This window comes from Elephantulus edwardii, unplaced genomic scaffold (assembly GCF_000299155.1).
Source record: "Elephantulus edwardii isolate Elephantulus edwardi_28Jun2011 unplaced genomic scaffold, EleEdw1.0 scaffold00065, whole genome shotgun sequence".
Taxonomy (NCBI): Eukaryota; Metazoa; Chordata; class Mammalia; order Macroscelidea; family Macroscelididae; genus Elephantulus; species Elephantulus edwardii.
The window spans coordinates 9,957,594-9,975,059 of record NW_006399815.1 but is presented as its reverse complement, the minus strand read 5'-3'; the positions used below and the strand labels follow the sequence as shown (position 1 = coordinate 9,975,059).

The 17,466-nt window shown below is 37.8% G+C and overlaps 1 protein-coding gene across 3 annotated transcripts in view; it reads right to left on the bottom strand.

The window, feature by feature from the left end:
* Window positions 1-7,513: 7,513 nt before the first annotated feature.
* The window catches only part of YAF2 (YY1 associated factor 2), a 143,542-nt gene continuing 133,589 nt past the window's right edge, over window positions 7,514-17,466 (bottom strand). The window contains exons 4-5 of one of the 3 annotated variants that reach the window (XM_006888192.1): window positions 10,351-10,503; window positions 7,514-9,293 (exon numbers count right to left, since the gene is read on the bottom strand). In XM_006888192.1, coding sequence (XP_006888254.1) covers window positions 9,056-9,293; window positions 10,351-10,503 — 391 coding nt within the window. In that variant the 3' untranslated portion in view covers window positions 7,514-9,055. The remainder of the gene's footprint in view (window positions 9,294-10,350; window positions 10,504-17,466) is intronic. The other 2 variants (XM_006888194.1, XM_006888193.1) reach the window with 2 other exon arrangements.

The window sequence follows — 17,466 nt, the reverse complement described above, 5'->3', positions numbered from 1 at the left end:
ATGCATTTGAATTGTGGTGTTGGAGAAGAGTACTGAATATCCTATGGACTGCCAAAAAAATAAGTAGATAGGCCTTGGAAAAAAAGTTATGCCACAGTGTTCCCTGGAGGCAAACATGGTGAACTTCGATCCTCAAACTTTGGGCATGTTGCTAAGAGAGGTTGTTCCTTAGAAAGGTACAATATGCTTGGAAAAATGGAGGGTCAATGGAAGACAGGAAGGCCCCCGATGAGATGGCAGTGGGCCCAAGTGTGTCAGATGAGCACGGCAAAGCATAGGACAAGGTTCAGGTCGATTGTTCATTGGGTCGCCATGGGTCATACTCAATGGCACCTAACAACAGCACCAACAACATACACATGTAGAAGAAAGCTCAATGCCAAAGTGCACAGAGAACTGCACTGCTACCTAAAGGTAGCCCTTCTCAATTGACAGCCTGGAAAAACCCATTGGAGCATTAGCTGTGAGTTGGATCTGACTAAATAGCAGTGACTTTGAGGTTGGTTTTCTTTGTTGCTGGGCATTTTTTAAAATACATACGAACACTGCCTGATAGAATACCATCGTTATGTGCCTTAGAGTTGGAAGTGACTGATAGTTGATCCTCCAATGGGTTGTCAGAGGCTTTGAATTGAATGAGAGATTTCCCATCTTCCTCCTGCACAGCAGTTGGAGCATTTGGACCCTGTGTTTTTGGCAGTGCAACTCCTTATCCACTCAGCCGCCAGAGCTTCTTTGCTGAAACAAAAAGGATGCAACTGACTACATCTGTGGAAAGATGACAAATTCAATACCAAGTTCAAACCAAAACTGAAGATTAATAAAAGTTTATGAGAGCGAATGTAAGACAGTAAGCTTATCCTACCTGAATTAAACAACATATGAGAAAGAGCCTAGGGTGATGAAGGAAGAAGTTCAAGCTGCTTTGAAGGAAATGGCAAAAAATAAGTCCCCAGGAATAGATGGTAGACCAATTGCCATATTTCAACTGACAGATGCTGCCCTAAATGTGCTCACCAAGCTGTGCCAAGAATTCTGGAGGACAACCACTTGGCCCACTGACTGGAAGAGATCTATATTTGTTTCCATTCCAAAGAAAGGTGACCCAACAGAGTATGGAAATTATAAAAAAATATCATTGATATCACATGCAAGCAAGATTCTGCTGAAGATTATCCAAAAATGACTGGAACAGCACACCAACAGAAAATGGCCAGAAGTCCAGGCTGGGTTTAGAAGGGGTCGTGATACTAGGGATATTATAGCTAATGTTAGATGGATCTTGGCTGAAAGCAGGGAATGTCTATCTGTGTTTCATTGATTATGCAAAGGCTATAGACTGCGTGGATCACAACAAACTGTGGCTGACATTGAGAAGAACGGGAATCTCAGGACACTTGATCATGCTAATGTGAAACCTATACTTGGATCAAGAGGTAGTTGTCAGAACAGAGCAAGGAAACACTGCATGGTTCAAAATTGCTAAGGGTGTACACCAGAGATGTGTTCTATCTCCACACCTTTTCAACCTATACGCAGAACAAATTATTCGGGAGGCTAGGCTCTATGAGGAGAAGTGTAGCATCAGGATTAGTGGAACATTCATCAACAATCTGCATTATGCAGATGACACAACCCTGCTTGCTGAAACTGAAAAGGACCTGAAGCACTTGCTGCAGAGGGTCAAGGACTGCAGCCTTCAATATGGATTGAGGTTCAATGTCAAGAAGACAAAGATTCTCACCACTGGGACAATTGGCAGCATCAGGATGGATCATGAAGAGATTGAGATTGTTCATGGCTTTAGTTTGCTTGGCTCCACAGTCAACACTCTTGGCACCAGTAGCCAGGAAATTAAAAGACTTATTGCCATGGGAAAGTCTGCTGTTAGGGACCTCTCCAAAGTACTGAACAGCAATGGTGTCGCTCTGGAGACTATGGTGCACCTGATACAGGCTATGGTCTCTGCCTTTACTTGCTATGCATCAGAGAGCTGGACAATGACTAGGGATGATAGAAGAAGAATTGATGTCTTTGAGCTGTGGTGCTGGAAAAGAGTGTTGAATACCATGGACTGCTAAGAAAAGGAACAGGTTCATCCTGGAGAGGGTTAAACCAGGCTGCTCCTTGGAGGCAAGGATTCTGAAGCTCCATCTGACATACTTTGGACACGTAAGCAGGGACCACTCCTTGGAGAGGGACATCATGCCTGATAGGACAGCACAGGAGGGTAAGGTCCTCTATGAGGTGTACTGATTCAGTGACTGGGGTAGTCAGGATGGGTGTATCAGAGACAGTGTGATTGGCACAGGACAGAGCAGACTTTAGGGCTGTTGTACAGAGTCACTATGAGTCGCAAGTGACTCAATTGCACGCAACAACAACAACAACCACCTGATTTAAAAAACAGGGATAGATAAGATACACAGTAATGACAATACCAGACAAGTTATGGGATGAAATCAAGGATGTCATCCATGAAGAAAACAAAAGGTCATTAACAACACAGGAAAGAAAGAGAGAGAAAGAGAGAGAGAGAGAGAGAGAGAGACCAAAATGGACGTCAAAAAGGCTTTTTTCCCCCCTCCCATTGGAGAATTCTCTACAATAACCAATGGGCAGTTTCATGATAAATAATGAAGTGTTTAAGGATTACATTTTACTTATATTCACGATCCACACCCATAGTGGTGGTTGTGCACTGTAGGGTCAACAACAATTCATAGAAACCTTATAACAATGGCTCTAAACTCCACCCTATCCTGAGCCATCCTCTCTATCTCTGACATAACTGACCCCACCAACAATCACTGTGTCAATCTATCTCATCCAGGGTCTTCCTCTCCTGTGTTGACTCTCCACACTTCCAAGCATGATGTCTTTCTCCAAAGACTGGCCCCTCCTGACAACATTCCCAAATCATAGGAGATGAAATTTCAAAATTCTTGCCTCCAAATAGCAATCTAGTTTCCCTCTCTCCAGGAGATAAACCTGTTTGTTCTCTTGGCAGTCAATGGTTATGTTCAATACACTTCTCCAGCATCACAACTCAAAGGCAACAATGCTGCTTCCCTCATCCTTATTATTGTCCGGCTCTCCCATGTGTAGCAAGCAATTGAGAACATCATGGCATGGATCAGGCCAGTTCTCATTTTCGCTAGTTTTCTACTTTCTTCTTTCCTCTTCTCTCGCCTTTGCTCTTAGAGACCTTTTTTTAGTACCCTCTGCAGCCCATGAACACATTTTTTGTTCTGCTTACACAAAATGAATGCTCACATCCTGTATTTTGCAACTGTCCTTGTCTTTTGATTGTACTGTGTCACTGTCTTATTGTACTTCAGCTTTTCTACAATATTTGTCCTAGACAACGGACAGTTGGAGGGACTTGAGTGGCAGTAACAACTGAGGGTTCTCTTCTTACAGAGTATCATTTTAACTTCACTCCCAAAGTAGAGAATCTTTATCAATGGCTTACTAAATATCCCAGGTCCTACAAATATTTTAAAAATTTCAGAAAAGAAGGAAGTTACACCCTAAGTAAAATCTTTGGTAGGAACTAAAACTTGACCATTTACTATTCATATACGTAATTATGTAGAAACTACACTTTCAGACAGTAGCTTTCCAAACCCACTGCCACTGAGTGGATTCCAATTCACTGTGAACTTCCACTGGTTTCTGAAACTGTAATTCTTAATAGGAGACTGCCCATTCTCTCCCATTAAACAACTGGTAGATTCAAATCACTGGCCTTCTGGTTAGTATTGCATTATGTATCACATTATGCCACAAAGGCTTTTTTATGATGATGTTGTATACTATCAAAATTGGGACCAAACTATAGCTGACTGTCAGGCAAGTTTTCTTTCAGGCAGTCAATCGCACAAGGGAGACTGGCCATCTTCCTCCCTGAAGCAGCTGGCGGATTTGAACCACATGCATTTGGGTTGCAAATATAACTCCTTACCAGTAGGCCACTAAATATATAAGCTACTAAATATTCTACAACTTAGAAAGGCAAAGATTTTTTAAAATGTTTTCATTATACATTATGATCACTGTAATGTTATGAAACATCCAACAAAGAGGAGGGAAACACTGTATGGCTCAAAATCAGGAAGGGAGTACATCAGGGATACATCCTGTCTCCATACCTTTTCATTCTATATAAAGATCATTCAGGAAGCAGGGCCTTTTGAGAAGGAATGTGGCATCAGAATTTGAGGAAGATCCATCAACAACCTATGATATGCAGATGGCATAATTTTGCTTGCTGAAACTGAAGAGGAAGGTCTAGGACTCTAGTCTCCAATATGGATTGAGGCGCGCCATCAAGACAAAGATTCTCACCTCTGGGTCAATTGGCAGCACCATAACAGATGGAGAAGAGACTGAGGTTAACAATTTCCACTTGCTCAGCTCCATAATCAACATTCTTAACATCAAAAGATGAATTGCATTGGGTAAATCTGCTGTCAGGGACCTCTCCAGAATACTAAAAAGCAACAGTGTCAGTCCAGAGACTAAGGTGTGCCTAATCCAGCCCGTGGTCTTCAAAGTTACTTGCTATGCATCAAGAGAGGTGGACAATGACTAAGTATGACAGAAGAACTGATGTCTTCAAAATTGTGGTTCTGGAGAAGTGTCTTGAACATACCATGGACAACAAAGAAAACAAATTAAGTCTGTCTTCAAGAGGGTGATACCAAGTTCTCCTTGGAGGGTAGGATTTTGAAACTCTGTCTCACATATTTTGGGCATGTTGCCAGGAAAGAACAGTCCTTGGAATTGTGGAGGGACAGCACAGGAGAGGAAGACCCTGGACTGATACAGTAAATGGGGCAGTGGAAGTTGGTGTATCAGAATTAGTGAGACTGGCTCAGGACAGGGCAGAGTTCAGACCTGCTGTATAAGGTTGCGATGGGTCGCAGGTGACTTGATGGCACATAACAACATACTGTGCAACAGAAAAGCTTTTTAAAACATGTATATTTTTATATGCTTCAAATCTTCTCTTCACTCTCGCGTAAGCTAATAAACCTTGAAAAACACCAGATTTCTTTTTTGTTAAGATCTCAAGGTAAATTAATGAAAACGACAAACATACCAAACCCAGGTTCAGAATCTCTTTTGCATGATTTCAACCTTAGGATTAAATGTTTATGGGATTTAGGTCTTAGTGGAAACAAACACTGCTGGCACAGTATGTAATTTGTCTTGTTGTTAATCAAAAGGTCAGCGGTTTGAATCCATCAGTTGCTCCATGGAGACAGATGCATAGTCTCTTCTTGTGAAGATTTTGCCATCTTGGAAACCTGGGAGGTTACTGTGTTGGTGGAATCCACCCACTCAACAGCTGGGATTCTGGTTTGGGGCACAGCAGAATTTTGAGGTAGAGAGAAATGAAGGTAAGTAGGATAATTTTATCTGTTAAAGGGGAAACAACATTTCCTGTTAGCTCAGTTCATTTCTTCTTTCTTATGTTACTTACCATCAGGTCCTTTTATTTACAGAAGGATGGCTATCTATATTCTGAGAGAGTAACTGGTATCTAACATTCAGTGTAACCTAATTAATGAAACAGTATCACCTAAGAAGGCATGGAAATAGTTTTGTTTTAAAAAAATTTCTATAGTGGTGTACCTAAAGCAGTAGAGCCTGCACTAGCTTTACTGTCAGGATGACACCAAAACTACAAAATCTGTGTGCACTGTTCAGCAGAAATTTATTATTTTTAAATAAAGTAATCCTTAGTTAGTTAAAATCCCAGCTTGTTTGTTGTTATAAGGTGCTGCCGAGTACAATTCACAGTGACCCTGTGAACAACAGATCAGATCCCAGTTCTTATTCTATCCTCTGCCATCCTCAGACTTTCTGACACACTGGAGACCACTGGGGCAGTCATCACATCAATCCACCTGGTCAAGGGTCTTCCTCTCCTTCACCAGCCCTCCCCCCTTCCCAGCATCAAGTCCTTCTCCAAGGAAAAGCCCGTCCTAGCAACATGCTCAAAGTATCTGAGGCAAAGCTGCAGCCTCAAGACATACTTGTTTGTTCTTCTGGACGCCCATGGTTGTTCAGCACTCCAACACCACAGCTCAAGGGCATCATATGTATACCATACAAAGGTAATTTACTTTTTGAACCTTCTAAGGGGTTATGAGTGAAGTCTGGTGGCCTCGTCAGTAGGAAGTACACACCAGCTGCTCTGCAAGAGAAAGATAGGCAGTCTCCTCCCATGCAATTTACAGGCTCAGACAGTCTGCTGGAAGTCAGCTTTGAGAAGGTTCCAAGGCAGAGAGTTAATGTACTCCAGTCAGGTATTTCATTACTACCTAATTACAGTGACACTGAATCATGTGGGTTTTGTCTGTGCTGGTTTACAAATATGTACTGTTGTTTTTATTACACTCTGTTCTCATGTTGCTCACTTTGTCAAATATTCTGGTGCTTTGGCTACAGTATTATGACAATCCCTATTTGTGAACCTGTAACTCTTCTGAGAATGAAGTCATAATAAAGAGGAGGGAAAAGTTTCTGCTCAGTTACTAGTTTTAAATAATAAAGTAAATTAGACCTTGTTGCTGTTATGTGCTGTCAAGTCACCTGTGAGTCACAGTGACCCTATGTACAACAGCCTTATACTCTGCTTTATCCTGTGCCAATCTCACTGTCTTTGATACACTTATCCCCATTAACCCAGTCACTGAATCATCGAGGTAAGCGTACAATGTATTTTAGGAAGTATTATGTTTAAATAGTTTCTATTTACCCTACTATTATGATTAAAATTGGTAACTATAAAGCCTTCTGTATGGTATGGGAAGAAGTTGATGGAAGGTGAAATAAACACCAACAGTGCAGTGTTACTGCACTGGGTGATACCAACTCTAGTGAAGCCACTGAATGGAATTTTACCTATAATTACAGCAAACATTCACATTTATTAAGCATCCAGTAGGTGGGAGTTGTTAAGAATTTTACATGGACTGACACATTTAATCATCCCTACAACCCTAAGAGTTAAGATATGAATATTATTATTATTATTATCCCCATTTTAAAGATGGGAAATGAACTTGAGTAAAGAATTTACTCAATTTAAGTTCTAACAAAGATACAAATGCTAGACACCAATTATTACACTTAATTTGTATGCTTTACTGTTTCCCTGACTATATAAAGATGAGTATGCCCCATTCATATAAAAATCCCATTTTTCTCCTATATTTTTTCTCTTATAATCCATTTAGATATATATCTTCAACATACTCATTGTCAGAAGGCCTTCAAAACATTATTGACTTAAAAATTAGAATACCTTCTATATTACAATTATTTATAAGCTCTATGACTTTCAAATCTGAATATATAAGAAACACTTAAAATGAGAGCAAAAAAAATTCACATTTTAAGAGACTATAACTTAACCAATTGATCAATGTGCCTTTTTAAATATCATAGTAAAACACAAATTTTAAGTTTTAAGTTTTCATTTAACAACACTAAAGAATGAGGTATATAAATGCTTTAATCACAGATTTTTACTGTATGCAATTAACTATTTCACAACTAGCATCTTACAAAAAAAAAGAGACAGTCCCACTGTGCCTGTATAAAGTACTGCAATTAAACAGAAAATTACATTACCACGAGAAACCACCAAATATCACAACTTTTATGGGTCTACATTTTATTTTTTCTTTAAATGCTGTCAGGTGTCTTTGATGTGATATTTTGTATCCATGTTATATTTGTAATTAATTTACATTTCAGAAGTCTCCTACAGATGGACATATATTAAGCAAATGGTTAAGAGAAAGCAGGAGACCCTATGAATATTTAACAAGTACTATGTGGTTTCTAGGTTGGATTTTCTTTTAATACAACATAGAACACTTTTTAGTTGTGAACAAAAATGCAAAATCTGTAGTCATAAAAATATTTTATTGGTATTTTACATAATAGTGTTTGGGGCTGTAAATACTATTATTTCAGTATATTGATAAATCCATAAATTGACAACTGTGTCTTGAAAATAGGGCACTATGTTTTCCATAAGAATTGTCAACAGGAAGCCAATTATATGTATTTAAAATTAATTATCTCCAGTTCTGTGCAACAGTTTCCATTTCTGTATTAATTAGATTCACACCTCTATAACCCTGGATATTTTGGGGGCACGTAAACAGTGATAAAACTATCATTAAATTAAAGCTTTTCCAAAATTGCAGCTTTCAAAATATGGCAGGTTTCTTCTCTTTTGCCAAATGATTATAATTATTTTATTGTTTTATATAATACAAAAAAATACCAGTGTTCAATGACAATAATGCTAAACCTGAATCATAAAGCTAAATAATCAAATGTTTTATTGCTTACTAGTCTGCTAGTAAACATTACAATAAGTGAATGTTTTGAAAAATAACAAAAAACCAAAAAGCTATCAAAACCAGAAAAAAAATTCAGAAATAATAATTTAGTAAAATGTGTCAAAAACATTGGCAAAGGTTCATACAAATTCTTTATTTTAAACAACTTTCCTATTTAACCACACCAAGTACCAGCAGGTGGATTTCAGAGGATAACCATTAACAAAAAAAATTCTATTGCAGCAATAGTTGATTAAGTTGATCTTTGACTTGTATACATATAACTATTTGTTTCACAATTCTCAAATAATACATATTTAGGCAGCTTGAACTATGTTATAAAAAATTTAATTCATTACATGCCAATAGATTTCAAGAATTATGTGTTAGAATTCACTAAACTAAAAGTGAAAATAGACTTACCAGTAACACTGCATAATGAATAATTTAACCACATTTTCATGGCTCCTTCAACTGTAGGAACCAAAATGTTAAGTCAAGAAATGTTTGGTAGGCATAGACTGCAGTAAAATTTAACAAATCCTAATGAATTTCTACTTTATGTAAAATTCAAATTAGGAATTATGCATAAACGGCTGTCATGAAAATGTGGTATTTCTTGGCATAATCTGTATATTTGCATGGTATGATAGAAGTGACTAAGAAACTGGAGAAAATAAACTTTAATGAGATTCTCCATTCAATGATGAGGCTTCTCCTCTAGGTGAAGATGACCTGGACATTCCTCTCTCTGTGTTATCAGAGCTGGAACCACTCTGACTATGTTGATCTGCAGAAGCAGCACTAGATGCAGGTGGTGACTTTGTTTTCTCCTTAAAGTCTGTAATAATGACTGTCAGATCTCCAACGGTAACTTCCAAATGCTGAGCACTACTCCGGTCCACATTTTTCAATCTTGGTCTAAACACAAAACAGGACACAATGTCAAGCTGAGCTGTTCCCGCGACCAAATTTCTGTACACATAATGAATAGTAAGATAAATTTAACAAAAGTGTATAAAAACATGAATGAATAACATCTTTGAAACTCTAGATTCCTTTGTAATTAGTCATAAAATTCAAAGTGTTTCAAATCACTAAAACTGATCAAACCAATCAGAAAATGTCAATGATAAAAAAAACCCATGAAGCCATGAAAGTAATGGCTCTTGCACTTAAAAAAAAATACCCAAACCAGCAACAAATAAACACTCTATCCAAAATGACCTTACAATTGTATACTCTATAAATGTAATTAAAATAAATGTTCAGAGCACCAATGGAAGAGGTGTACCACAGAGGAAGTTGTAAAAGCTAAAGGTGAGCTCTACACAGGGCTGTTCTTCCTCTGATATGAGCTAGATATCATGTAGTACTAAACTCATGTTCATTTTTAATTGGTTCAAGTCCATATAGATATACACATAGCTCTAGCACGAATATTTACTGTTAACTTTCCATTGTGAATTGGGTGATGGCTATACACAGCAAACTGGTTTTTCACTCAACAGTTTTGTGTTGTCACACTGACGGCAAACCCCACAATACAGCATCACTCATTCCACTTTCCTTGTGTTTCCCTTCTTTATTCTTCCTTCCTAACCCTTTCTGGCTTCAGAACTTTATTCCTGGGCAAATGCTGCCCTTTTGCTCTGAAGTGACTGTCCAAGTAGTATGTACTTCCCTAGTGATGTTCACCAGAAAAGACCTGGCTACTGTCTGCCAGGTAAATGAGTCAGGGGTGAGTTCAGCCCCAGTTCTGAAGGGTGACTAAAGGTCTAATTTCTGAGGCGTGAATGTCTTTTAACTAAAAAAACTACACATTCTCATGTTTAAACTTGTACTTGTGGCCTTTTATATGTTTTAACCTCAGAAAATATTGCATGTTATTTATAATAAAGGATAAATATTTCACCTATATATAGGAAGTGGTTAATTTTGTCATTTAATAAAAGATGTAGAACACTCTTCATATTACCTGGTTTTCTTATGACTGTTCTTTTTGCTGGTTGTTTCCTTTTCACTTTTTTCTTTCTCTACTTTATCTTTTTTCTCTTTCTTTGACTGCGTAGGGGGCACAAACTGCTGAGGAACCTGCTGGGCAACCAACTGGGAGACAGGTCGAGGCTTCCTGTATTCAGGTTAAAAAAAGAAAAATTTGGGTTTTTTTTAAACTATTATTACAAATAAAATATAAGTGCTTATGACAAAATAGCTCACACTACTTAAGAACATATATTATGATGATTTTCAAGTGTAAAAACTCCTCAAGTCAGATATACATTTTAACTGTAACTTAATAAAAAAAGAAGTATAAAAGTTAAAATTTAAACTCAACGAATGAGTTAATTAGAATTTAAGTAAATCAATGAGAAATTATTAAAAATGTACATCAAACTGAATTCCCATAGGAGATACATCTATAAACATACATAAGTTTTCAAAATAAGTTTGAATTTTGTTACTGAAAAAACAATCTCAACTCTCTTAAAAAGTAAACAACTAAGCTGTGGTAAAAAAAAAATGGGTGACCCTGGAGGGCATTATGCTGAGTGAAATATCTGTTACAAAAGGACACTACTGCATAGTGCCACTGTTTTAAAACAGGACTGACATCAGGTGTTGGGGGGAGACTGAGAAAGATGGAATAAATTATGTATACTGCACTAAAACAGATGAGGGAGAGAACTGTTTAAAAGGGATATATGATTAGATATTATTGTCGTGACAGGAGTTCAGAAAAAAGGCTGCTAGTGGAGTAGACTTGAGGGGAGGGATTGTGTAACAAAGAATTTTTCTTTTACTTTTCAAAGAGAAGCGTGAACTGAGTGGGAGGGGTGGACAAGGAGAAAAGTGCAACAATGAATGAATGAATGAATGGAAATACAAAGTCTCTGTAAACTTTCATTAAAATTAATAATAAAAAAAGTAAACAGCTAACCATTTGTGGAATGACTATTTGTTCACTCTGTTAAAGACCTTCCCTTTATTCTTTTAATAAATATTGTCAAAATTTATCAACCTTTATTACTCAAATCTTTGGAGTTCCTTTTTTCTCCTGGTATAAGCTTATAATGCCATTTTGAGAAGTGCCCATCCACTCATTTATTCTGTTAAAACCTATGGCACGAAATACACTAGGATATCTGAAAAGTTATACAAGCTGCCACTTTAGTGGTGAAGGGGCAAATTCTTCATTGTGAAGGGATCCTTCATTTTCTATAACAGTACCTTCACAGCTGAGGATTAGAAAGATTAAAAAGGCATGTCTCAAAAAAAAAAAAAAAAAAAAAGAAATGTCTCCTGCCATGAAGTCGATTCTGACTCACAATGACCCTGAAGGGCACAGCAGAACTGCCCATTTGGTTTCAAAGACTTTAATTTATGGAAGTAGATTACCTCATCTTTCTTCCATCCCAAAGTAAAAGCATTTACCAACTTCTTGAAGTGATGCTGAGGGAGGAGAATAAGGAGGAAGACGGAAGAAAAGAAGGAAGTTAGAAAAAGATAAAAATACATTTTAACAGATGGTCTACAAGCATTGGTGATGTTATTTATTGCCTTGAAAATTTTGTTACACAGAGGTTTTGTAAAATTTTAAGGTTTTTTATGGGGGAGGTGGTAATAGCAAGAAAATACTAATTCAAGACCAAAGTCATATGGTTGGGAGGAAATAGGTATGGAATAAAAATATCAGAAGATGGATGATGAATTATACTTAAGAAAATAACTAAAGACACAATGATTATTTGTTAAAGTATAAAGTACTAAAATATAAACTAAAAATCTATAAAACTTAATTTTAAAAGTGAGATGGACATAAATCAAGATTAGAAATGTAGCTTAAGAGATCTAAAAGTGGTGAAAGCATGGTAATTAATGGCTGAGCTTGGTTATGAAATGACTTTTTTTAAAAAAAGGATTAAAGCAGTAGTTCTTAAGCTTTAAAGTAAATCAGAATCATCTGAACAGTTGCTCAGTCCTACTCCTAGATTTTCTGAGAGACTCTAAAAATTTGCATGTCTAATCGGGATGAGTGTGTCGGAGACAATGAGATTGGCACAGGACAGAGCAGAGTTTAGGGCTGTTGTACATAGGGTTGCTATGAGTCACAAGCAACTCAACGGCACATAACAACAACAAGTTGTAAATCTTAACAAATTATGGCTAACATTAAGAACACTGGGGATCTCAAAACAATTGTGCTTATGTAAAACCAATACATTGATGAAGAAGCAGTTGTCTGAACAGAATAGAACAAAGGAACATTCCATGATTCAAAGTTGTATCCTCTCTCCAAACCTTCTCAAACAGTATACTGAGAAAATCATTTGAGATGCTAGATTATATGAAGACTCATCAGCAACCTGCATTAAGCAGATGGCACAACCTTGCTTGCACAGAGTTCTTGAAGAACTTACTGCAGAAGATCAAAGTCTACAGCATTCAATATGGATAACAATTCAACAGTTAGAAGACAAAAAATCCTCATGAAGAGGCCCAATAAACACTCTGATAGATGGAAAAAGATTGAAGTTGTCAAAAATTTCATTTTACTTTGATCCACAGTCAATGACCATGGTAGTAGCCGTCAAGAAATCGGAAGTGTGGGGAGTGGGAAGTTGTTAATCATAGGGTTGCACAATTTGATGGGTGGAGGGAGGGATAGGTTAAGGAAATGGGAAAGATTTGGTGTGAAAAACAATGTATATGAACTTTGTTAAGTAAACCAGTATAAAAAAAATTTTTAAAAATCAAATGTGGTGCATTGGGCAAAGCTGCTGTCAAGGATCTCTTTAAAGGGACACTAAAGCAGAGGTATCAGTTTAAAGGCATGGTCTTTTCAGTTGCTTCCTGTGCATCTGAGAGCTGGATAATGACTAAAGAATAAGAGACTTGATGCCTTTGGACTGTTGTACTGAGTATCTCATGGACTGCCAAAAGAACAAATAGATCTGTCTTGAACAAAGTACAACTAAAGTGCTGTGTAGGGGCAAGGATGGTGACACATGGTCTGGCATGAGTTTTATCAGAAGGGCCTAGTTCTTGGAAAAAGACATAATGATGGGAAAGGTGGAGGATAAGAGAAAAAGACCCTGAACGAGATGGACTGACACACTGACAGTCAAAATGGGGTCAAGCACATGGTAGAACATGAGGACGGCGTAGGAGAGGGCAGGTTCTGATGTGTTTTTCAAAGGGTTACTATGAGTTGTACTCAACTTGAAGGCACCTAACAACAACATTTCTTATGGGAAGGAGGTTTTGTAGCACCATAGATAATTCCTCAGCTCCCAACTGAAAGACTGGGGAACTGAACTAATCAACTGCTCCAGGGAAGAATATGTAGCAATTTACTTCTATAAAGATTAGAAATTTTAGGTTGTAGTTATACTCTGTCTTATAAATTAGCAAGCAAAATAATGGCCTGCCCCCCACCTCACCCCCCGTTGGTACTGTTGGTTTTTTGTTTGAGTCGTCTGAGCCGGAACAAACTGCCAGGTCTTCAGTGAGCACTCAAGTGCTTAAACCACAAGACTACTTATCAAAATACAAACTGAAAACTACTTATCAAACTACGAATTGAACCAGGGAAAATCTACTGAAAAGCAATGATGTGAGTCTAGACACTAAGGTGTACCTAATCTAGGCCAATTACTTGCTATGCACCAGAGATGTGGACATTGATTAAGGATGACAGAAGAATCGATACCTTCAAATTGTGGTGCTGTAGAAGTCTTGAACATACCATGGACTGCCAAGAAAATAAATCGGTCTGTCTTGGAGAGGAGGAAACCAAGTTTCTCCTTGGAGGCTGGTGTTTTAAAGCTCTGTTTCACATACTTTGGGCATGTGACCAGGAGAGACTGGTCCTTGGAGAAGGGCATCATGCTTGGAAGAGTAGACAGCCAGCATAGGAGAGGAAGACCCTGGATGAGATGGACTGATACAGTAATTGGGGCAATGGGGTTGATGTGCTGGAGTCAGTGAAAACTGGCTCAGGACAGGGCAGGATTCAGAGCTGCTGTACATAGTGTCGCTATGGGTTGCAGGTGACTTGATGGCACATAATATTTTTTACCAAAAACAAAACTAAAAGGCACAGTATTTGTTAAAAATGAGTATCTATTAAAAATTTAATTGTTTCTACAAGGACAGTTTGGTGACCTAGTGTGTAAAAAACTGTGGTGCCAACCTAAAGTCAGGTCATTTGAATCCACCAGGTGCTAAGCAAGAAAAAGATGGGCAACGTCCTCCAGTGCAATTTATACCTCTGCAAAACCCACTAGAGGGTCTACTACCTACCCCCAACTTAATAGTACATAAAACAGTAAGGAAGGAGGATGCATTTTAAGAAATGAGGTCTTACCTTTAAGCTTGATGACTGGCAATATCCCCTACTAAGTTAAAAAAACTAGACACCCATTGCTTGAAGTAAATTTCAAGACTCTCAGCAATTCTGTAAGCTACAGTAGAACTTCCTAGTGGAGTTTCCAAGGCTATGCTTTTTGTGCCAGGAAGTTGACTATGACTCATTGGGAACCCATGAACAACAGCTCTGAACCCTATCCTACACTATCCTATCCTATCCTATCCTATCCTATCCTATCCTATCCTATCTATCCTCATCATCTCTGACATACTTGAACCAACTGCTGCCATCACTTTGCCAATCCATCTTGTTGACAGTCTTACTATCTTTTGCTGATTCTCCACCTTTCCAAGCATGTTCCAAGCATGATGTCCCTTTCTAAGGCATGGCACCTCCTAACAACATGTCCAAAGTATGTGAGACAAAGCTTCACCATCCTTGTCTCCAGTGAGCACTCTGGCTGCACTTTCTTCCAAAGCTATAAATCTTCACAAAAGCAGACTCGCACTACATTATCCACAGAGAATAGATGTGAGCTCAAACTACTGACCTTTCAGCTATCAGCCCAAAACACTCATTACACCAGAAACTAGGTAAGTAGTGAGAAAGTATTTATCTTTTACCTAAGTTGGCATATGGGAAGAGAAAGAAAAGGTAGAGGCATGGCAGGGTTAAGAAAAGACTGGTTTGGATTGGTGCCTCATAAAGAGTCACCTAAAAATAAGTCACTCCCAAGATAAAAAATTTAAAACTGGTGAAAATGAGAGGCACTCATCATTTTGTCTCAGAAGCTATCATGGACCTCTGAGTCTTCAGTCTTTTCATTCTACAATACTGTGACTTGGGCCGCTTTCAATTACTGAATTTTGTACTCACTCTCTCCATTCCAAAATTTAAAGCAAAGTGAATTTACAAAAAAATGTAAATTACTGAAACTTAATCACAAAAGATTTTCAACATTAAAATAAATTTCCTTCTTTCTTTTAGTCTATATAAGAAATCATAAAACATTTATGGCAGTCAACACAATGGATGGTTATTTAGTAGCCATGAGCTCAAGCACAGCTGTGATTGTGTAGATGGCGTGGGAACTACGGTGTTTTGTCTTACACAGGTGTCACTTTGATCAGTAAGGTGTATCTGTTCAAAGCCACAGTACTTTCAATTGTTTCATATTATAGGTTAAAGATATATAATGAATAAAAATTAATAAAGATGATGACAGAAGAACTGATGTCTCTGAATTATAGTGTTGGCAAAGAATATTGATTATATCATGGACTTCCAGGAAAACAAGCAAATCCATGATGGAAGAGGCACAACCAGAATGCCCCTTGGAACAAGGAGCAACTAGACCAATCACTGTGCAGCAAAGAACAGTATTTCACTCAATTGTACAAACAGTTTCTATGAGTTAGAACCACCTCAAATGTGTATTTTCGAAGTGTGCCCCGAGAATCATTTTCCTTTTTAATACAGTCATTTCTTTGAAAATGAAAGTATACTGTTTGTGTTAGGGGCCCTCCAGTCTATTCCCATTCATAGTGACTTTATGAATCATAACAAGTAAAAAACTTCTCAATCTTAAAACAGCATCACAATGCCCATTGTACTCAAGCCCACTGGTACTCATCGTGTCAATCCATCACATGGAGGATCTGCCTCTCTACTGACCTTCTATTTTTCCCAATAGGATGTCTTTTTCCCCCCAAGTACTAACCCATTCTGACAAAATGCTCAAAGTATATTAGACAAAATTTTGTCATCCTTGCCCCTAAGGAACACTCAGGTTGCACTTCTTCCAAGACAGATTTGTTTGGTCTTTTGACAATCTATTGGTAGATATACTGAATATTCTTCATTTAACTCCACAATTCAAAGGCATCAATTCTTCTGTCATATTGTCTCACATTCAGATATATACAAAGCAACTGAAAGCACTACGGGTTTGGTTAAATACACCTTATTCTTTAAACCTCTATCCCTGTTCTTTTTTTAAAAATTTTTCTACCAGTTTATTTACAAAATTTGACTACAAATTTGAACAAATTATTTCACTAGCCGTCACCCCCCCGACCCATCAGATTGTACAACCCGATGATTAATACCCTTCTCCCCCTGCACATCCACAGCCCTCTGCTTCTAGCTTCTCCCACCCTTCGTGGTTCCTTATACTCATTCTGTAGGAATGGTTTTATACAATACTTATCCTTGTGGAACTGAGTTAGTTCACTCAGCATAATGCTCTCCAGTCCCAAGTTAGGTAATAATTTACAAAATCATTACTTCTGCAAGCTGCATAATATTTCATTGTGTGAATGTACCATAGTTTCTCAATCCAGTAACTATGGTAGAGTTTAACAGGGCAGCAAGTAATAATTGTTGGAGAGGATGTGGTACATTTTTGGTAGGATTGTAAAATGGTACAACCACTCTCTGGAAGGCAGTTTGGCACGTCTTCAAAAAGCTTAACATAGAAATTCCACATGACCCAGCTATTCCATTACTTGGAATAAACCCTGAGACTATGAGAACTGAGGCACAAACACCTATGTTCATAGCAGCATTATTCACCATTGCAAGATGGAAACAGCCTAAATTTCCAGTCTGCTCTTTAATTTAAAGAAGTCTTTGGCAAAAGATTTTCCCAATGCAACACATTTTTTTGTTCTGTACCACTGAATCAGACCCAACTGGCACAGGAGATTACTGCTCCTTCTC